Source organism: Hevea brasiliensis, chromosome 3, assembly GCF_030052815.1.
Source record: "Hevea brasiliensis isolate MT/VB/25A 57/8 chromosome 3, ASM3005281v1, whole genome shotgun sequence".
Classification (NCBI taxonomy): Eukaryota; Viridiplantae; Streptophyta; class Magnoliopsida; order Malpighiales; family Euphorbiaceae; genus Hevea; species Hevea brasiliensis.
Genome location: NC_079495.1, coordinates 10,573,764 through 10,597,955, shown reverse-complemented (window position 1 = coordinate 10,597,955; position 24,192 = coordinate 10,573,764). Strand labels below are relative to the sequence as shown.

Below are 24,192 nucleotides of genomic sequence, written 5' to 3'. Positions count from 1 at the left end.
GATAGAAGAATTTTACTGAAGAAAGAGATCGACAGATTAAGAGCAGAGAAAAAGAAGAAGAATCACACTTTTCATTAGAATCAGAATGAGTACATCTCACCAATTACATCTTATTTATCTAACTAATTCTCAGATTCTTCCATGAGGCTCGCCTGATCATCCGCCGGATCTTCGCTATACTTGCCACGTGTCAGATACAACAGCCACCTTAACAATCTCAACTGCTCGTTATTTCTTTTTCCCACCACTAAATCCCTACGCTGCGTTTTACTATTGTTGCTGTTTTTCTTGTATCAACTACCCCTCCCATCAGATTCCTTGTCCTCAAGGAATGTAGGAAACCTTGCCTGTAACTCATCAGCATATTCCCACGAAGCATCAGCAGGGGAAAGACCTCGCCAATGGATTAAGAGTTGAGTGGCAGCTGCATTATGCCTCTTCACCATGCGACGATCCAAAATAGCTTGTGGATAAGCATCTTGGATGTGAGACACAGGTGGTAAGGTAGGACTAGCAGTCACAGGTGCCGATGCACGTTTAAGTTGAGAAACATGGAAGACATTGTGGATCTGGGCATCAGAAGGAAGATTGAGACGGTAGGCAACTGCACCAATGCGATCAGTGATCTGGAATGGCCCAAAATACTTTGGTTGGAACTTATGATGTCTCTTCCGAATAGAAAGTTGTCTATAAGGCTGCAATTTAAGAAATACCCAATCTCCCACTGCAAATTCTCTATTTACTCGACCCTTATCAGCTTGAGTTTTCATTAGATGCCTAGCTTTATCCAAGTGAAACTTTAGAATAGATAAAGCACTTTCTCGATCCCTTAAAAAAATGTCTACTGCAGCAATTTTTGAATCACCTGGAAAATAAGGTAGGTGTATAGGAGGTGGAATTCCATAAAGGGCCTCAAATGGAGACATACGAATAGTGGAGTGATGTGAAGTATTGTACCAAAATTGAGCCAAGGGTAACCACTGAGCCCACGAGTGCGGCAAATCTCCTGTCATACACCTGAGGTAACTCTGAAGGCATCTATTTACCACTTCAGACTGCCCATCCGTTTGTGGGTGATATGCAGTGGATAGTTTTAATTGAACCCCTTGAAGAGCAAATAATTCCTTCCAAAATGCACTCAAAAAAATTGAATCCCTATCACTCACAATTGTTTGAGGCAGCCCGTGCATCTTGAATACAGAATCTAGGAAAGCCATAGCTACTGTTTTAGCAGTAAAAGGGTGATGGAGGCCAATAAAGTGGGCAAATTTGGATAATCTGTCTACGACAACCATAATGACTGTCATACCACGAGATAGAGGAAGGCATTCAATAAAATCCATGGTTACGTCAGAGAATAATGTGGTAGGAACAGGCAAGGGCTGTAGTAAACCTGGTGTCGCAGTCAACTCTGGTTTGTATCTCTGACAGACAAAACAATCCCTAACATATTGTCTCACATCTCGATGTAACCCAGGCCAATAAACAAGAGAAGATATTTTTTTTAAAGTAGCAGTTACACCCGAGTGCCCTCCAGTAGCAGAAGCATGGAACACAGCCAATAGTTGTTGCTTTAATTCAGGATTATGACCCACCACTAATTTCCCTTTTCTCCTCAATTGTTGATTATGCCACTGAAAAGATGGATGAGAAGTAGAATCAAGTTTCTTATCATTTATAAGATGTTGGCAATTAGAATCACTACCCCAAGTTTCTGCAATCTGCCCATATAATGATGAAGGAAGCAGTGTAGAAGATAATACATTCAATTCTAGTAGTGGTGATCTTGACAGAGCATCAGCTACTGCATTGTCAGAACCCTTCTTATATTTGATATCATAATCAAAATGCATAAGCTTCGCCATCCAAGCTTGCTGAATGGGGGTTGTAAGTTTCTGATCCAAAAGGTATTTTAGGCTGTGATGGTCAGTTAAGATAGTAAAATGCTTTGTTTGCAAGTAATGATTCCATTTTTTGACAAAGAAATAAGATTGCAAGTAGTTCTCTCTCATATGTAGAAAGAGATTGATGCTTGAGGGATAAAGCCTTACTGATAAAAGCTACCGGATGTCCAGATTGCATTAATACGGCCCCAATACCAATATTTGAAGCATCTGTTTCAATGACAAACTCTTGAGAGAAATCTGGTAATGTGAGAACAGGAGCAGAAGTTACAGCTAATTTAAGAGATTCAAAGGCCTGTTGAGCTTCGTTTGACCAATGGAACCCATTCGTCTTGAGTAATTCAGTTAAAGGCCTAGCAAGAACTCCATAGCCTTTGACAAAACGTCTGTAATACCCTGTGAGCCCTAGAAAGCTCCTTAATTGCTTTGGAGTGGTAGGTCTAGGCCATTGTCTCACCACTTCAATTTTAGATGGATCAGTTTGAACCCCTTTTGCTGAGATAACATGTCCCAAATACTCCACTGATAGAAAGCCAAAAAAACACTTACTTCTTCTGGCTAAGAATTGGTGATCCCTCATAGCTTGCAGGATTTGTTGCAAATGAAGGAGGTGCTGCTCTTTGTTCTCACTATATATTAGAATATCATCAAAAAAAACTAAAACAAATTTCCTCAAAAATCGCTTAAAAACTGAATTCATGAGACTTTGGAAGGTTGCAGGGGCATTAGTTAAGCCAAAAGGCATAACTAGGAATTCATAATGTCCCTCGTGCGTCTTGAAAGCTGTCTTAGGAATATCTTCCTCATGCATCCTGATTTGCCAATATCCAGAACGCAAGTCGATTTTAGAAAATATAGTGGCATGCCCCAGTTCATCAAGCAACTCTTCTATCACAGGTATAGGAAATTTGTCTTTCACAGTAGCATGGTTAAGTGCTCTATAATCAACACATAATCTCCAGGTGTTGTTTTTTTTCTTTACAAGCACAACTGGACTTGCATAAGGGCTAGTACTGTTCCTTATCACCCCAGCTTTTAACATCTCTGCAATCATGTCTTCAATTGCATCTTTCTGTTCAGCTGCATATTTATATGGTCTGATGTTAATTGGTGAAGATCCTGCTTTGAGAACAATTCTGTGATCATGAACACGTTTTGGGGGCAAGGTCTTTGGCTCCTGAAACAAATCATTATAAGTCAATAAGAGATTATTTAAATCAGGCCAAGATTTCTGTTGCTGCTCTAACTCGACTTGCTCCTGCTGACTTGCTACTGAATACAGATAAGCAGTAGCTTCACGTCCGTCCACGTGAAATAATCCATCATCATTAAGGCAAGTCATCAAGCTATTAAGCTCTTTTGAAAGTTTCTTTTTAGTTTCTCCCTGCAACACACAAAGCATAGATTCCCTTTAAAAGTCATCATCATAGTCCTAAAATTCCATAATATCTCCCTAAAGTGGAAAGCCACTGAGCCCCCAAGATTAGGTCATAGTTATCCAAAGCAAGAACATATACTTCTGCATGAAATTCTAAACCCTGCATGCTCCATGTAAAATTCTTACAGAAGCCCTCACATTGAAGTTGTTGCCCATTAGCTACTTCAACTGATATTCCAGCAGCTTTTTGCAATTCACACTTAAGCTTAGAAGCCATTTTCGTACTCAAAAAGTTATGAGTACTTCCTGTATCCACTAGAACATGCAACATTCTTTTCCCACACTCCCCTTTTATTCTCATAATCTGAGTTCCCTGTGTTCCCCACATGGCATTGAGAGATAATTGCATATCTGATGCCATTTCACCCTCAACTCCCTTTTCCTAATTTTCCTAAACTTCTTCATTCTCTTCTGTAATTAATTGCATCACATATGCTTGTTTTTTCTTACATTTATGAGCAGGTGTATATTTTTCCTCACACCAAAAGCACAACCCCTTTGCCCTTCTTTCATCCATGTCTTTATCAGTAATTTTTGAGTTTTTGGCAGGTACAGCAGGTGGTTTAGGTAAGGAAGGTAGTGGTAACAGTCCTGATTGTTCTCTAGAACTAGAAGTTGTTGTTATTGTGGGTTTATGGGTTTGGATTTGGGTGGTAATACGAGAAAGAGGTAGGTAATTGTAGCTGGCAGGTTTAACTGAAGGTTTAGGTTTATTTTGAATGGCAGCTACTGTGATCTCTTGCAATCTTGCTAATGAATAGGCCTCAGCCAAAGTAGAAGGTTTAAACATTCTTACTGGCATTTGTAGTTCATCTACCAGGCCCGAAAGAAAAAAACTCAACGCTTGGTCTTCCCGGATGCCAGCTTTAGGATATATCTCATCAAAAGCATCAAGATAATCTTGTAGAGAACTAACCTGTTTAAGGTTCCTCAAATCTGCTAATGGATCCTCAAATGCATTACTACCAAATCTGGCAGTTATAGCTCCCACATAGGCACTCCAATCAAGGTAAGCTATAGATCCTCTCACCTTAATGAACCCTTGATGCCATTGAAGGGCTTTACCTTCTAAATGCAGAGCAGCCATCTTAACCCTATCATCTGCGGCAACATTTGCAACCTCAAAGAAATAATCCACCCTTAGTAGCCATCCCTCCAGTCCTTCGCCACTGAACCGAGGAAACTCCAATTTAGTAGAATTTCCCCAAGATTGTCTAATCTTATGGCTAGACACATTTTGACTGCTAGCGCTTCCATCTGATCCTTTTCCACTTGCCAACTCCATATTCTGCAAACTAAGACCAGCCAGCAAGGCCTTAATATCATCCATTGCCTTTTGATTGCGTTGCTCACCTCTTTTCTTAAATTTTCTGCCTTGCTTCAAACTCTTGCATTAAAGCCATCACTCTTCTCTCTAATTCCCGAACGGGTTCCTCCGCCATAGCCAAGGAACGATGAGCTCGATACCACCGATAGAAGAATTTTATCAAGAAAGAGATCGAGATTAAGAGCAGAGAAAAGAAGAAGAATCACACTTTTCATTAGAATCGAATGAGTACATCTCACCAATTACATCTTATTTATCTAACTAATTCTCGATTCTTCCATGAGGCTCGCTGATCATCCGCGGATCTTCGCTATACTTGCCACGTGTCCAGATACAACAAATCGACTTAACAATCTCAACTGTTCTGTTATTTCTTTTGCCCACCACTTAATCCCTACGCTGCGTTTTACTATTGTTGCTGTTTTTCTTGTATCAGCATGTCAGATGTAATTATCCAAGATTAGTTCATTAGTAACTCTGCAAAACTGCCAAAGCAATTGATAAATGAAAATGAAAAAATCTAAAATAAATGAAAATTTCTACTTCTGGATTTGTTCTAGTTCATTAGCACCCACGTAGCATACCATAAAGTGGCAGATCCTTGAAGAAGCTATGGAAAATCTTGTAGGGCAACACCCATAATAGTTGACATATGAAGCCTCAACTGTACGCCTTACTTGTAGTGAAAACCAAGCTAAAGCCTTTCACAAGTAAAAATAAGATAAAAGGGTATCCAATAATAAAGGGACAAAGTGTCTAACCTCAGACATGGAACTATTTACAATATAAAAATAAAAGTGACAAGAGTTTAGAGATACAAATAATAAAATAAGAAGTTTCACAATCATTAAAACACAAATATTGTTGGCCATTTACTACATCAAATACAAATATTGTTTCATTCAGCAGTTGGCATTTTCAGCTGAGATCCCATGATATCTGCCACAAAAGTTGAAAAACCAAATGATTTCATGCACAACAGGCATTTAAATATTTATTGTCAAAACTAGATATTGTTATTGAATATAATAATTTCGTTCAACATAGGTATAACAAAAGTTGAATTAGACAGTACCTCACAAACTCCCACGGACCTGCAATCCCAAATGTAAATCAAATTATCATCATTTCCTCGAATTAGATGCAAAAACAAGAAAAATCCTTGATTTTAATCTAAAATTTTGAATTACTGAACTTGCAAATGCCTATAAATAAAAAGAAAAAAAGAGGAAAATTTCAGTTTAAGCATAGACTATCATTAACAACAATTTTAGATAAAGGGAAAGGATATTTATATGTACCTAATTGCCTGTTGAACTGATCTCAGAACCGTCAAGAATAATGTTAGGGATATGAGCAATCTTGGACCAATCTTCACCTTTTCCACGTTCACATCTTCCGCTCTAATGCAGTGAGGTATTTCAAATTTTGAGGCAAAGAGATTAGGCTTTTGCAAAAGCGAATAGATAGTGTTCGAAGATGTTTGAGGCCTTGCATATCTTCACACAAGTATTCTAAATTTTCACATTCATAAATCCACAAACTTCTAAGAGAAGTCAAGCAGCCTAGTCCATTCTTTGCCAAACACTTCTGCTTTGTGGAAAAAAATAGAAATCTAAGGTTGATCAAGTACCTTAGATCACTGCCGAACTCCTCAGTACAAAGTGATAAAAATTGTAAATTCTGTAACTTGCAAATAGAATCGGAGACCTTTTTATTTACATATTTTTCAGGTAGAAACAAAAACCTCAAATGCTTCAAAGACCCAATCCTTTTTGACGATATCTCTAATTTGGAATCTTCCAATACCAACATTCGCAGATATTGAAATCTTGACAAACATAAATCCAAGGCTGAGTGGCTATTAAGGCTATTTTCCCAGAATAAAGCAGTTCGCACATGGTCTAAACCTTGTAAGAGGGTGGAAGGACTTTGGGAAAATGAAGCAGGGCTGGAAAACAACAAATGTCGGACACTCTTTGAGATGTGTGTGGTGGTTGAGGTTATTGCTGAAAATTCATTTTGTGCCAATGATAATGCAAGATCATGTAATAGATCGTGCATTTTACAATTAAAGTCAAAAAAGAAATCCCCAAAATCTTGCAAAAAATTTCTAGATCCCAACTCTTGAAAATAGCGCAATCCAATATCTTCTAGAACTTCATTTTCATTTGTTGATTGGAGAAGTCCATGTGCCATCCAAAAATAAATTAATACAACCCCAAGGAATTCATAGTCCTTTGGGAAAAAAGAGCAATAAACAAAGCACTTTTTTAAATAAGCAGGCAATTGTTCATAACTTAATTTTAAAGCAGGTAAAATTTCATTTTCCTTTTGCTCAATTTTCCATAACTCGCTATCTCTTATAGATTTCCAATGACTTTCATCTGTTTTCATAAAAAGAAGTGATGCTAGTGTCTTCACTGCTAATGGAACCCCTTTGCATTTTTCGACAATTTCTTCACCAATTTTTAACAAGTTCTGATGTTGGTTGGCTTGCCCTTCTTTAAATGACCATCTAGTAAACAAATCCATGCACTCATCATTAGAAAGACCCTTCAACTCATATGTTGGAGTGGTGCCCATAATGGAGGCTACTTTATTACTACGCGTAGTTACCAAGATCTTGCTTCCATTAGCACCCGTACACAAAAGCTCTTTCAATTCATTCCATTTCATGAGGTCTTCATTCCATACATCATCTAAAATGAGCAAATATTTCTTATCACGAATGATTTCTTGCAAAAATCTTCGTAATTGCTCCATTTCCATTTTACTCAACTTTTCCACACCATATTTCATTCCATCTTCTGTAGATTTAATAATTTTCTCTGTCAAATTTCTTATGTCAAAGTTTTCTGATACACAAACCCACATCTTAAGTTGAAAATGATTATTCACTCTTTCATCATTATAAGCTAATTTAGCGAGTGCAGTCTTCCCCAAACCTCCGATTCCGACAATAGGAATAATAGAGATCTGTCCACCATCACTGGAGTCTTGTAAGAGTCTAATGATATTTTCTTTATCCTTATCTCTTCCTATAACATCAGACTCTTTTACAAAGGAGTGGGTCATTACTCTTTCCTTAGGCATAATATTCCTGCTTTCATATTGTTGTACAAGATGAAATTTAGACTTTTGACTTGCAATCTCATCCAATCTCTCTCTTATTTGCTTTATTTTAGCACTCATTTTAAAACGAAATGCAATTGGATTAGAAGATGAAAAAAAGTGACCCACCTGAAATCCAAAAATGGGGAGTATTGATTTCATATGCTTACATCTAGATGCATCAAAGTAACTAAATCATCAAACACCAAAGCGTGCTTTGCTTGATGGCTAATTGACTAAAGGTAATTAATTAATATATAAGAAATTCTATTCAAGGTTTTGGTTTTTCATATTCAAACTTAAAATGTTGAAATCAAAAAAAAAAAAAAAAAAGAAAGTGATTTGGAGAAGAAATTTTGTCCTACTTTTGGATATAAATGGTATAAGTTTGTATCCCACAAGATTAGTCCAATTGATAGGAATGAGAGTTCTTTTTTCTTATAACTAGATTCACCTATGCCAAAAAGTACTTTGAGAATGTGGATAGAGTATATTACTAACCTCAAATGCAAGCCAAAAAAAAAAAAAAAAGATAAATTTTTATAGCACATGTTTCTTTATTATTTTTAATTAGTGATTATTTCTTTAAAATATAATTATTTTCATTTATTTGACTTTATGATATAATTTTTTCAAAAAAGCATTAAAATTTAATTACACCTGAACTTTTTATCGTATTAAAATTTCATTAAAAAAACTAATAATTTTAAATCAAAAAATAATTAAACGAATAATAATTTTAAAAAATATAAGCTTCAATCTTTAAAATACATTTTAGAAATTTTAAAATTTTTATTTCTTCATTTCTTTTAATAATCACCTTTTATGATATATTTATAATGCATTTTATGATATAATGTGTATAGAAATTAATGTTCTTTATTTATTTTTTATTTGAGAAGTCAAAGTAAAATTTTTTCTTGAAATATAAAAAACTATTCCTAATGTTTATAGTTTTTCATCCTATTTTATACAAAAATCAAAATAAGCTATTAATATAAGTAAGTATTAATATCATATTATATCATTAAAATAGAATAAATATGAGTGATTGAATTTACAACATAGTATATTTTTCATGAATTATGTATGTAATTTATTATATAAATATGAAGCCCTCACAAGTTTTTCAAAAACTTTTAAATTCTCAGTAAAAGTTCAAAAATAAATGTTTCAAATTATAAATAATTTTTTTCTAATTTATTGGAAATTTTGTTGCTTTTTATTAAAAACACAAATAACAAACATAAAATATTTATAAAATTTTAATGTATATAATCTAATGTTTAAATTCTTTTTTACACACTCAACACATTACTAACTTTAAATAAATATTATAAAAAAGTAAATAAATATTAATTTCAATAATACTATATTTTGATGATAATAATAATAATATTATTATAATTATTTATGTAGAAAAAAATAATAAATACCAATCAAAATTATTTATTATTTTAAAGTACATAGTGTTTTCAAAAAACAAAAAAAATCTTTATAAAAAATCTCAAGAAATAATACTAAAATGTATCAATAAAAATCTCAGTCAAAATATTTATTATTGTAAAATAGTGTTTATAGAAAAAGAAATTAAAGAAAGGAGAAGAAAATATTTCTAATAAATTATCTTGATAATATGTGTATTTTAGTTTCCATTGCAAAAATTAATATAAGAAATTAAGAGATTTTTATTTATTTATAAGTTTGTCCCTTTATTTATATTTTTAAATATAATAATTAATATTAATTATAGATTATAGATAGTTTTAAATTTCAAATTTTCGATTCATTGATTGAATTGAAACTAAATTTATAAATTGAAATGAACCATTGAAGCCTTAAACAATTCGCTCACATAGTAAGCGTATAAAATTGAAATGTAATTTCAAAAATATAGCCACATGCATGGCTCATCATTTTTTAAAACTTATATGCATATAATTTAACAAAATGAGAATAAGATTATGTATATATAAAATCAAAATAATTATAACATAGGAAATATGATTTACTCTTTATTGATAAAATATTTATTTATAACCTCATGAGATTAGAACATAATCACTAATAATTTTTTTATAATTAAATTAAATTAATTCATAACATTTAACATTTGATTCTATTAATAGGTTAGTCTTTTCATTCAAAAATGCACTACTTTACGGTTAAATTTGATAAAAAAATAAAAGAGTCGCATACTTTGATTCTAATGTGGCATGAAATTCAAATCAAATGCACGTATTTTATAGTTTTTAAATTTGAAAATGAAATGAAATTTTCTTCGCACCTTTTTAATGGTGGTTCCATATAATTGAAGCGCTCGTCTTCTTTGATTTTCACATTCAAATTCATCAAGCACATCCTCAGCATCATAAAGAGTATCTTCAAGCTTAGCCAGCCACACTCGTAGTTGATGGTCACTCGCCTGCTTCTCCTCAGCATCCAATAGCACAGCTTTCACAGTTAACAAGATATCCTCGAGCTTTTTTAGTTCTCCTTGCAAACCCCATGCAAAACATATCTCTTGGTAGGCGTAAGATGTTACCTTTTCTAAGACTTTCTCAGCAACATTAAAAGCAAATGACTCTAACGCCATTTTGTGGAGTTGAGATTTTTTTTTTTCTTTTTTGATTTTGATTTCTATTTGAGTATGAAGTATATGATAAAATCTGAATCAATATCCCATTTTATAGAAAGAGAACTCATTTGGCAAGCATCCTGTTTTCCATGTAGTAAATTAAAGTATCAATTCTATTCTTTCTTTGTTCTAATAAACAATGAATAATCTTTGGAGTGTAAAATGGTGCAACATTTAATTCTATATTCTCCTTTATTTGCACTCATTCTTGCTGTAGGCAAAAGTTACAAGCAATATGATCATTAGTGTATTTTTGGACCCATTCGGTTTTGAAAATAGAAATACAATGTAGAGAACTGAAACAAAGATCAATTTGATATTTAATTTGGGCCATCCTCTTCTTTGCCTTGTGTTTAATGGACATACAATCTTCAAATCCTATAGATACTTTTTTTAATTAATTTTTATTAAAATTTAAATTTAAAATCTCACGTTTCTAAATATAACTATTAGTCACTTAACCAAAACTTATGGTTCCTAATGGCCACCTTTTTCTACTTATGATTTGTATTTGTTTTTTTATAAACTTTTACCTTAAAATATTAAATTATTCTTTTTCCCAAATGTATTATCTTTATATAGATTTAATTTTTATTAATAAAATATAAATTAATGACTAATGATAATCAATATTTGTTGATTTTTAATCTTAGTTAATGATCTAATGAGTGTATTGCCATATTTGAATTTATATAATTTATAATATTTGATTAAACAAAACATTAGTAGCTTGATATATATATATATAATTTTAAGCAAATGAAATTGGACAAATAATAAACTGATAGTAAAAAAACTTAAAACTACATAATTTTCATCACAACCATAAAGTATTAAGTGAGCATAACAATCTAAATCATATATATAATTATTAACTGATATGTTATTATTATTATTATTATTATTATTATTATTATTATTATTATTATTATGTTAATAAAATTTACATTAATAAAGTATAAATTAATATAATTACATGCATGTATACATATATACAATTTATGGTGAAGTATTAATCACGATGCGGATATATGGCTCATCTTAGGAACTTTTTTGGAAGTTCCTGCGTGGAAACTAAAGAGAAGAATCTGTAGAAGTTGGTTCATGATTTAATTTAGAGTTGGACAAAGAAGGTTGTTTAATTAGAAATATTTCTATAAGATTTCTGTCACACGTTAGTTTGGCAATTGTAATATTACTCAAGTTTCCGAATAAAAATTTCTTTTGGAATTTCATTGAAAATTAAAAGATATTTTAATTAATATTTTCATATTTGAGAAGCAGTGAATTACCATTAATATATGTAAGACACAGAAAAAAACATTATCAACTTTTTGCAATGAAAAAAAAATGATGAGTTTGCTTGTCAGTTTTATTGGCATCATGTAAAAAATAATGTAACATCTAGGCCCAAAAGAAGAACTAATAAGAGCCCATGTACTAGTAGAGAGAGAGAGCTTCTTCTCCTCCCTTGCACAACTTTTTTAATTTTTCTTAATTAACCCATAAATCTACAAATCTTTAGTTAAACTTCCATTTCAACCAAAATCCTAACTTAAAACCCATTACCATTCATAAACACAAGAGCACAAAATGCATGGATAAGCTCTTCCTTCCTATCTTCTTACATATTAAAGTTTAATTTGATATTACATTATTCTATGGTGATTCATATGGCATAAATTTATGGATATTGGTTATATTTATGTTAGCAAATTTTTATTTAATTTTGGAAGAAATTTAAGTACAAATTAAGTGTTAAGGAGGAATAATGTGGTGAATGGAGGAGAAATAAATGGAAAGAAAAAGTGGATTTTTATTATAAATATTTTGTGCAGGCCTCTGATAAGCATTTTAAATTTATTTGTGATCTATTGTGACTTGTTGAGAGCTCATTGAGCTATTGGAATTTTGGGAAATGTCTGATTTACGTTGGAATGCTGCCTGATTTTTTTTTAGAATTTTCAAACATAAGTCATGTATTTCACATTTCACATTCTCATCCTAGAACTTAAATTCCCCTTCTTGATGCACTTTTATTTTCTCTAAATTTAAGAGATGATTAAGCTCCTATAATATATACTAGGGGTGCTCCAGTGATTTGGGCTCCTTTTTGTCTTCGATATAAGTGGGTGAATAAATATATAACACCAATATTTTTTTTATATATATATATATATATATATATATATATATATATATATATTATTTTCTCATTATGCAAATGGCAGCAGAGAATGTTAGTTATATGTTTATTATTAAATAAAATGAAATTTATAATTACAGTTGAATAAATGACTGGATGTACTTAATATGTGCACCAAATAGATAGTACTTTGATGACAAGTGATTTAGTTTTAGCTCAGCTTTTATTTATACTTGTTTTGGGACAACACTTGATATACACATAGCTTTTAGGACATATATAAGGTGGTCGTCTTTTGGGGCTAGCCTGCACTTGTGTATGACCAACAATTTTATTGCTCTTGGATCAATAGAGTCATCATAGAGCCCAAGATGCCAACATTACTCTTAGGCTGATAGAGTTTATTTTACGTGTTTGAAATACCAGCACTATCTACACGAAGCATACTACAGATTTTAAGATATTTCAATATATTTATTTCAGTGATATTTTTATAGCTTGAATTTTATTTTAGCTTAATTATATGACTAAAAAAAAATGTATATTCAGTTAACTTGCACTGACATAGTAGTATGGTAGTAATAAGTACCAAAATGTTATTGTTCCCCCTTTGTTATTTATTTATTCACTTACTGAGTATTTGTACTCACATTTATTATTATTATTATTATTATTTTTTAACATTTCAAATCCTTTTTGCTAATTTCAATACTACTAGCCTATCTTTCAATATTGTCTTCTCTTTCACTTCATCAGCTGTAAAGTCTAGTGGAGGTCAGGACAATATGTTTTTCAGTTAGAAACTCTAGACTGTAAATATTTTATTTTGGAATCCACATAGAGAGGACAATTGTATATGTATGTTTCTAAATATGTTTGACTGGTAGGGTTGAGCATTTGGCTCATATTGAACTGAACCAAATCAAACAATCAAAATTAAATTAACCAAATTATCATATTTTAGAAATTGAATCGAACCAAAATGAATAAAAAATCGAATCGAACCGAACTGCTCTATTTCTGTTCAGTTCGGTTCAAACAGATCAATTTTGAGTTTCTATTGGGTTTTTTAATTTAAACTTAATTTTCAAGTTATTTGGTATGATTTTAACCTTGATTTAATCCTAATAACTATTAATCAATGAAATTAAACAATTTATATATATATAATTACATATAATTCATAAATTCCCCATAAAAATAAATCAATTTAAAAATCAACAAAACAATTTGGTTCAGCTCAGTTCAACCGGTTTTTTCTCTCTAAAACCAAATTCAGCTCGGTTCAACCAATTTTTTTTCTCCCTAAAACTGAACTGAACCGAAATAACTGAAATTCTTAGAATGTAAAACCGAACTGAACCGAATTATCTTAAAAATGGAACTTAATTACTGAATTAAGGAGGTTCGATTCAGTTTATTCTATTCAAACCAAATAATGCTCACTCCTATTGACTGGTATAAAGCCATATTCTATATATCGCTTGTATTTTAGCAAGTTACATATGTTCCTTTAACTATAATTTAGGGAAAACTTTGTCAGTTTTTCAGGTTACATTAGTCTCTATAAATTAGGGATAGGCGTGACAAATGAGCTTTAAACAATACAAGAAACCTATGAATCTATGATATTTTTCACAATCATTAAAATCTTATGAAACCTCAACTAAAGGCCTTGCTTCCATTGTAAATCATACTATATATATATATATATATATATATAAAGAAATTGGATTCAACCCAATCATCTAATAAAATAACTTGGATTGATAATTTTGAGTCAGTGATTTATGTCTGCAAGACGTGACGTCTTGCAGACATAAATCACTGACTCAAAATTATCAATCCAAGTTATTTTATTAGTTGAGATAAGCTTAAATATATAGATCATAAGTCTGAAATTTACATTTGTATTGATGGAAGGAATTATATATTAATAAATAACTGGTCTTTACACATCAAAGGAATGGATTTTTTGGATAGAGACAAAAACTTTTGGACCATCACAGAAGAAGCGTGATGTGTGTTCCATAAGTATACGGGCCGTATCAAGTAATAAAGTGATAAGTCAAGTATCGTTCCCATGAGGATTTGCGTTTGAATATCAAACTATGAATGAAGAGATTATTTGGCCTAATAATAATGGAAGTAAAGTATAATTATAAATAAACTTGATGAAATTAATAAATCTAGTCAGAATTAAGTAAATAGCAAAGAAAATAAGCTCTTAAACTAGATGAAATTAAACTAAATTAACAATGGGTAATTAAAATAAAAAACTAATTAATGGTGAAAATAATTTCAGAGTTGAATTAACTGAGATTTATCTTGGGTCATCCAATTTTAAGAGAAAATAGAGTTTGAAGGTGATTATAAAATCATTTGATATATTTTTCAAGAAAATCAAAGAATATTTTAAGAAAACTAAACCTACTTTCATACAATATTTAATTCACTTAAAACCCATTAAGTTTTGTAATCAACCAATGAATCCTCTTAAATCTCTAGTTTACTTCTAAATCTAGGTATTTTTAAGTTTTAATCCTTGATTATCTATCATTGATTTTTACTTTTCAATTGTTCAATCAAAGATTAAAATAATACCCAATGGTACCAATGTAGGTAAGTAAAATAGGCATACAAGGAGAAGAATCAAAATTCATATTTGTATAAAATATGAAATAAACCAGTCCAAATCAATAAATAGATCTAACATAGTTCCCAACTCTGAAATCTAAAGATTCTACTTACTCATGTTAATGTATATAAGAAAAATTGATGAAGAAGAAGAGAGAAACATGAAAATAGGCTGCAAATAGAAAGGCTAGGTCGAAGAACCCAAGATTTCTGAATTCTATAGCTCTAGATGTCTCTAGTAGCTACACTTGCCCAAAAAATCAATGGCGTCTTTATTTCTTTTTTTTTCTTGTGATTTTTCTCTTTCTTTCTTCTAAGGGGAAAAAATAGAAAAAGATGTTTTTGTATGATCCCCAAACATGCCTTAAAGTAGGCTGAAAAGGGATAAGAATCACTAAATGCATAGGAGATAAAGTGTAAAAAATTCTAAGTCAGCATATGTTTTCACGCTTGTGAAGTGCCTATTGACGAAGTTGCTTTACCCTAGGCAACATTTTAAGCAAAGTTCCTAGCATTGCACTGCCTAGCGGCATAGGATAAGCAAGTTTTTCAGCAAATCTCATCAGGTTTTGTGTTGCAATGGATTTTAGGCTGCGCTTGACTTTTAGCTTAACTTACATCACATCTTAAGTACCGCGACATGCCATAAACAGGATCTTAAGCAACTTCTTAACCATATCTCGTCAAGCTTAAATTCCAAAATTTGATTTCTTTAGCTTTTTTCATTCTTCAAAATTCCAGACCTCCTCAAATCATCTTTTAATGCATCAATGACCTTCAATTCACTTCAAAACCTATTAAAAGCACTAAAATTATAAAAATGAAATATAAAGTAACTAAAATTAACAATTAAGTTAAAATAAAGCTAAAAACATAAAAAGTGTTTAATTATAAGGATAAAATAGATGCAAAACTATCCTAAAATGCCTATACGAAATGAGTGTAATAATTTTCTCCAAACTCACACCTTTGCTTATCCTTAAGTAAATTAAAAACAATTAATGCAATTGGGGTACCTTCATTATATTCATGAAAACTATCTATCCAAGCTCTCAACCTTGCCTCTAGCCACCAACAAACCATATGCCTACTTTCAAGGTACAAAGAATTCAATCCTCACCCAAGCCATCACTGCTTAGCCTTGGGTCAATTATCCATCTTATCAAGCCCAAACCAATCAATTACAAAGAGAAATCATTTCCAAATAGGCTCTTGAGCAATCTATAAACTAAAGTGTCTCAAATAATGATGGAAATAAATAAATGGATCAATGATATCCCAATCCTATAAGCAATCCTCTTATTCCAATCTCCACTAATGTAGTAAAATACTATCAAAAGATCAAAAGGACTTTTAAGAGTTGTAATAGGGCTAAGGGGGGTAGTAATGTGGCTAACAGGGAAGGGATAAAAGTAACAAAGCATGAAAACATTCAAATTATTAAAATATGAAGATACACAATTTGTTTTTTAAATCAAATGGGGAAAAGAACTTTACAACTATTCACCAATGCTATCATATAATTTTGAAGCTTTTAGAGGGACTACATAAATAACATTGACTTTGAGTTTCATTTATCCCTTTTTAATTCACCCACAAACTCATTTTCTTATGTACTTGGGTGGCGAATAATTTTACATGCAATAATTGAATTGTTATGCTCTTTAACTTTAGTTACTTCTTCCATCTAATTATTATATATTTTTTCTTTTATTTTCTTTATTATTATTATTATTATTATTATTATTATTATTATTATTATTATTATTATTATTATTATTATTATTATTATTATTATTATTATTATTATTTTCTTTCTTTCTTTTTAATAGTGTATTCATTGCTTAAAGAATTATTCTTATGAAGGGTAGGTAAGTGTTTGGGTTTATGGCTAGATAGTAATGTGGGTACCAAAAAAAGAAAAGGGAATAAATATAGGCTTAACTTTGTTCTAAAGGAAAATTTTAAGTGAAGTTAGCTAAGACAAAAATATGGGCTTAAAATCTAAAGAATGCCTATATCATTTCTTTCTCAAGTGCATTCTAGAATTTCACCTCAAAAGTTCTGGAAGTATTGTTCTAGGACTAGTGACACACAATTAGCTACTTCTTGCTCTTGAGTTTTCTCTAAGCACTCAAACTCAATACAATTGATTGGGTGGCCCTTGACTAAGAAGATATAAACTAAAGCTAGAATCTAATAACCTTGTACCTATCTAGAATGTTCAATCCATCAAACTCATCTAAAGGTAAACTCAATTGCTCTTAAAAGCAACTCTCACTTCTCTAAAGGCAAGGTAAAAATTTATTTTTATGATATGCAAGCATAAATTAAATAAAAATTATGTGTAATCTATATAAAAACTATATGCAAGTATATGTGAGTATGTGTTGTATAAGTGTAAGTATATGGACTAACTATGTATGAATGAATGAAATGTAATAAATGAATGAAAATGCTCAAAATTTTTTAAAAAATTTTGCCCTCACCCCTAAACTCAAATAAGATGTTGTCCTCAATGTTTAAAATAAATACAAAGATTGGCAAAATTGAATAAATCAATCAATTCATGAAATATATACAATTAGGAATTGAGGCTAAGTAAGCATAAGAAATTCAAAATTAAACTTAAAAGATATTAACAATTTATTTCAAAGAGAAAAGTGTAGGAAGTACCCCAAATGTATGAATTGGCTGACCTTAAGAAGTTTCTTACCCAGTGACATAGGGTAAGCAATATCATAAGCAATGGTAACATGCCATAAGCACAAATAGCACTATGGTCAGTTGTTATCTCATGATGATTTTCAACATATATACTCAAAGGAAATTGTACTGCTCATCAACATCAACAAAAATTATGACTGAATAAAGCATAAAGTGTAGAAATAAGTTGCAACAAAATTGAAATGGAAATAAAACAAAATTCTAGAAATTGAAACTAAGAACTAATATTAAACAGAAATTTAAAAGACAATATTCAAAAATTTTAAAGTAAATCAAAGAGTATTTTAAGAAAACCAACCCTACTTTCGTATAATATTTGCTTCACTTAAAATTCATTAAGTTTTGTAATTAACCTATGAATCCTCTTAAATCTCTAGTTTATTTCTAAATATAGGTGTTTTTAAGTTCTAATCCTTGATTATCTATCAATGATTTTCACCTTTTGGTCTTTCAATCAATGATTAAAGATAATACTCAATGGGCACCAACATAGGCAAGTAAAATAAGCACACAAAGAGAAGAATTAAAACTCATATTTGTATAAAATATGAAATAAACCAGTCTAAATCCATAAATTAATCTAAAACATAGTTTCCAACTCTGAAATCTAAAGATTCTACTCACTCATATTAATATATATAAGAGAAATTGATGAAGAAGAAGAAAGAAACATGAAAATAGGCTAAAAATAGAAAAACCCAGGTAGAAGAATCCAAGATTTCTGAATTCTGCATCTCTAGACGTCTTCAGCGGCCACACTTGCCTAGAAAATCAATGGCGTCCTTCTTTCCTTTTCTTTTCTGGTGATTTTTCTCTTTCTTTCTTCTTAAGGTAAAAACTAGAAAAAGTTGCTTTTATGTGATCCCAAAAGATGCCCTAAAATAGGCCAAAAAGGGATAAGAATCACTAAATGCATAGGAGATAAAGTGTAAAAAATTCCAGGTCAGCATGTGTTTTCACGCTTTTGAAGTACCCACTGACAAAGTTGCTTTACCCTAAGCAATATCTTAAGCAAAGTTCCTGACACTGCACTGCCTAGTGGCATAGGATAAGCAAGTTCTTCATCAAATCTCGTCAAGTTTTGTGTTGCAATAGATTTTTTGCTGCGCTTGACTTTAGCTTAACCTACATCATATCTTAAGCACCGTAACATGCCATAAGCATGATCTTAAGCAAATTCTCAAGCAAATCTTATCAAGCTTAATTTCCAAAACTTGATTTCTTCGACTTTTTCCATTCTTCAAAATTTCAAACCTCCTCAAATCATCTCTTAATACATCAATGACCTTTAATTCACTTCAAAACCTACTAAAAACACTAAAATTATAAAAATCAAATATTAAGTAACTAAAATTAACAATTAAGTGAAAATAAAGCTAAAAACATAAAAAGTACTTAATTATAAGGGCAAAATGGATGTAAAACTACCATAAAATATCTATATGGAATGAGTGTAACAAAGCGAATGGCAAGTCGTTACTCAAAATCTTGTAGGAAAAGAAATTAAAGAATTTAATGAGAAAACTTTAACAAACTCGACCATTATTGTTTGCATCTCAGACTCTTCTTACATAAACTAACACTATTTTTGGAAAACAGCAAATTCTTGTAGCTGCATGGCCTACAAATTTTATATTGCTTGTTTACTTTAGTACTTGATTCTAATATAACTTGGATTCCAACAGAAGTGTTGTTCTCAAATGCTTCATTAGGTTCAACAACTAGCAGCTTTTAGAAAGCTACCATACAGGCATGAAGATGGTAGGCTGAAGAAGTTGGGATTATGTTGATATTCTATCACACATTGCACTGGAATAGTTGTAATGGATAATCTTTGTGAGTTTGCTGTGACATTCAGGTCGAGAAATGGATGCCCGACCTGCATGTTCAGTTAGAGTATGTGAAGCATTTCATAAGATATCATATTAGCACCATACGCATAAAAGTATGAAAATGTTGAAATTTGCCAAAATGAGAAGACACCACATTAGAAACCTCAGAATAAGAGAACAAGAAATTACCCTCTTCACCTCCTCACCATGATTCTTTGGAGAGAAGCTAAACAAACTTTCCTGCTTCATTTAGGCACTCATCACATTAGAAATCTTGTTTTGCTTTCCCTTTAGAAGTGTCTCACAGTGATGGGCAATTTCTTCATGAGGCAAATCAAGTGCAGTTTTATACATTCTTCCAACTTGATGTTCTGCGTTCAAGACCTGCACAAATAATGCATGCTATCAGTAATTATAGTTTTCACTGGTTTGCTTACAAATACTAGAGGAGGCAGCTCCTTATGTCAATAATTTTATAATTTTATAATGAGAAATCATTCTCAATAGGGATTTTCCAAACAAGACAAACAAAAGCCATCTTGTTGTTCCAAAAGCAAACAGATAGAAGCGTGATAGAGGAGGTTAACATACTGATTTATATGCTGATTGCCGCTTAAAAGTTTGGGGTTCTGAAAGATCAACTCCTTTGTAGCTTTGGCGTGACCTTCTACAGAATCTATAGAATGATGTCAGCCTCAAGCATGAATTTAAAAGAATGGAAAAACTAATGGAAGGCAGTGACCACTGTAATAGAATTATCTTTTGAATCAACCTGATCAAGTTTAAGTAGAGCATCCATAAAATCGCCTGCCAATTGGCACGCATCATTGGGTAAGAATTCATTGAGGAGCTGCTCATGTACAAAGGATAATTCAGACTACAGAGGAAGTCATTATTCATTAATGACTACACATCATGCAAATCATTATAAATAGAATCATTCTAGTGGAGGCCTACAATACTAAAAGAATTGAAATAAAGGCTTTACATCTGGATAATTATCCAAGCCCTTAAACAATCTCAGCAGCAAAGTTCCCCTGCTTTGGTCCCCTGTAAAGTCTACCTCTAAAAGAAATTTCAAAGGTAAATAATCATCCTCCTTAGATCCATAAATATTTGTGGAGTGGTCAGATCCAGCATTAACAGCCTTTAACTTCTTATCTACCAGGTGCAAAAAGGGATCAACCTAGAAGCATATGACCAGGTTAAGTCAAACACAATGTTAAAACTCTAATGCAGCCTTTAACTTCTTCTAAATACCAGCTTTTGAAGGCTGAAACGAGCCAAGTCTTGATCATCTTTCCCTTACTTCATCGTCAAATTGAGGTTTTCACAATCGGCAATAGCAAGAGTCTCTAATGCTGTGAGGTATTTCAATTTTAGAGGCAAAGAGATTAGGCTTTTACAATCAGCAATATATAGTGTTCGAAGATGTTTGAGGCCTTGCATATCTTCAAACAAGTATTCTAAATTTTCACATTGATAAATCCACAAACTTCTAAGAGAAGTCAAGCAGCCTAGTCCATTCTTTGCCAAACACTTATGCTTTGTGGAAAAAAATATAAATCTAAAGTTGATCAAGTACCTTATATCACTGCCAAACTCCTCGGTACAAAGTGATAAAAATTGTAAATTCTGTAACTTGCAAATAGAATCGGAGACCTTTGTATTTACATATTTTTCAGGTAGAGACAAAAACCTCAAATGCGTCAAAGACCCAATCCAAGTATGCTTTGCTTGATGACTAGTTAATTGACTAAAGGTAATTAATATATAAGAAATTCTAGGCAAGCTTTTGTTTTTTTTTTTTTTTTATGTTGAAACTTAAAATGTTTTTATTTTTTTATTTTTTTTATTGTTTAAATTGATTTGGAGAAGAAATTTTGTCCTACTTTTGGATATATAGTCGTTTAAAATGCTATTAGTTTGTATCCCACAAGATTAGTCCAACTAATAAGAATGAGAATTCTTCTTTCTTATTAACTAGGATTCAACTATGCTGAGGAGTACTTTGAGAATGTGGGTCAAGTGTACCTAAACTTTTTATCGCATTAAAATTTCATTAAAAAAACTAATATTTTAAATCATAAAATAATTAAACTAATAATAACATAAAAAAAAATAATCTTCAATCTCTATAATACATTTTAGAAATTTTAAGCTTTTTATTTCTTCATTTATAGAGTTGATACAATTCTTTTAATAATCACCTTTTATGGTATTATAAAAAATTTTACTTAAATTTCATTAGTCCTGATATATTTATTATAACGCATTTTATGATATTAATTTTCTTTATTTTTTCTTTTTATTTGAAAAGTCAAAGTAAAAAAATTTTGATCCATCATGATTTCTTGAAATATAAAAAATTATTCCTAATTTATAAATGACAATTTTGATTCTTTTTTGAAGTTGATTCTTTTAAATCGTATCAAATGTAGAACATTTTTCATCCTATTTTATACAAAAATTAAATAAGCTATTAATACAAATAAATAGATAAGGATGATTATTAATTATATGTAAGGTAAGGGGGTGTCCTATTAAGGCATGAAGCGAAATATTATCCATTAGAATTATATAAAATGCACAAGGTAATGCCCAGAAAAGATGGTAGAGTCACAATGGTCTCACTTAAGTACCACCTCCTTAGACAGTATTTCCTAGGCATGCATTTTATACAATCCTAATAGAATCAAACCACGGGTAAGTACCGTCTTCCCATAACACTACCACGGTACTAAGGATTTATGCTACGAAAGCATAGATAGACAGGAGTCACCATCCGGATAATAATTGAGACATATTCAGTGTTTCTTTCGAGGGTCATGGATGACAAACTTACTCCTTGCAGAGTTTTCACAATCGTCTTTACCATATCCCAATGTCTAGGTTCAGGATAGTTAGTGCGTAAGGGGAAGGTGTTAGGTACCCCTTATGCCTGGTCTAACCTCGTTAATTCGAGTGCCAATCCTCTACTAATATTTCTAGAAGTCTTGTTTATTATTGCTTTATTAAACTTTATCCTAAAGATGCAATTCTAATCCTACACACGCAAGTGATTCACAAAAGGATTGTTGCTTACAAACAATTTTCATGCATAAGTAATTTCTATCTATGGGTTGCTAATTTTTTAAATGATATTTACCATATGACTAAAATTAATTTATTATTGAGAATTTAATTTATAAATAAATTCAATTTCAAATAACTCTAAGTTTCTATTTAATCTAATTAATTAATTTTTCACTAAGTTACTCTAAGGACAATTAAACTAAATTAATTATGTACATGTATAATTTATTCTAATATTACATAAGGCTCAAACAATCACAATCTAATAAGGATTTCTAACATACAAATTTATTTAATAATTACCAAGTATTAAATTAAATTTATTTTACATGCCAAGGTTTGTTTAATTTACAAACAAAATTAATTTTAATTTACTAAATATTTATTTAAATTAATTACATACAAAAGTCAATTAAATTAAAAACAAAGTTAATTTTAATTTACAAAAAAAAAAATCCTATTATTACTATATTTTCATGTCAACAATTATTTTAATAATTTATGACTACTTATTTATTGATAATTATAGTTGCCATTGGGGCAAGCTACCCTTAAAAAATGGTCTTCTCTTCTACTATAGCAATGATATCCCTAGCTTACTCTCGTTTAACTTCACATAAATGCCCTCTTTGGTACTTATTTTAGGGTTATTTACCAATTTTGTTTATAATAAAAAATAGAGGAACTAAAGAAAATAAAAGAAATAAATAAAATAAGAAAATATTAATAACAATTCACATTGGATTCTAACTCTAATCTCCTAAAGGGTTAAGATTCTTAATTAGTTACAACTACCTAAGGGTCTTGGTATTCTAACATATTCTAAACATTTCATAACGCTTCTTGAATTAAAAAAAAAAAAAAACACAGAAAAATAGATCAATATCAATTGGAACCCAAGAAAATACAAGAACATGCATAAACATACAATTTCCAAATTCTAGCAAATTGACAGTAGTAAACAAGTCGATTTTTGAAAAATAGTTAGACATGCCTAAAAATCATGAAAAAATTATAGAAAACAGCCAACACGTCATGTAAGATCATAAAATTTATAAACCAAACAAAACCCTAACCAAATGCTCTACACAAATCGTAAATTTTCTAAGTAACAAAATTGCACTACTTTTTTGTAAAATTCATAACTTATCAACCACAACAGATATGAATGGCAAACCAATTGGAAAGTATTCATAAGACTCTGAAATTAATTTTAGATACCAGATTTACAAAAAAAAATATTAAGAAACAAGGGAGATATGGGCTTCACAAGTCGGGTATGCTGTAAATCAGATTTTGTAGGAATCCAAATTTCAAATAGCTATAACTTATAAAATACAAAAGCTTTTTTAGT

At 30.9% G+C, this 24,192-nt stretch overlaps 1 protein-coding gene and 1 non-coding gene across 2 annotated transcripts; both read right to left on the bottom strand.

Moving 5' to 3' along the window:
- Positions 1–5,104: 5,104 nt before the first annotated feature.
- Positions 5,105–6,078, bottom strand: LOC110636913 (uncharacterized). Its single transcript, XR_009147561.1, has 4 exons — positions 5,971–6,078; positions 5,745–5,763; positions 5,254–5,608; positions 5,105–5,154 (listed from the first exon to the last, which is right to left on the bottom strand). It is a non-coding gene; the product is annotated as an uncharacterized LOC110636913 (transcript).
- On the bottom strand, positions 6,059–10,379 carry LOC131169001 (putative disease resistance protein RGA1). Its single transcript, XM_058143246.1, has 2 exons — positions 10,071–10,379; positions 6,059–7,948 (listed from the first exon to the last, which is right to left on the bottom strand). The coding sequence occupies exons 1-2, from the start codon at positions 10,377–10,379 to the stop codon at positions 6,059–6,061; spliced, it is 2,199 nt and encodes a 732-aa protein (XP_057999229.1).
- Between the last annotated feature and the right edge of the window lie 13,813 nt (positions 10,380–24,192).

Bases quoted from the DNA above. Each gene is read 5' to 3' on its own strand.
- LOC131169001 (XM_058143246.1), bottom strand. From the start codon at position 10,379: ATGGCGTTAGAGTCATTTGCTTTTAATGTTGCTGAGAAAGTCTTAGAA. The intron at 7,949-10,070 runs GTGCGAAGAAAA...TCTAGATGTAAG, and splicing joins ATGGAACCACCATTAAAAAG to CATATGAAATCAATACTCCC.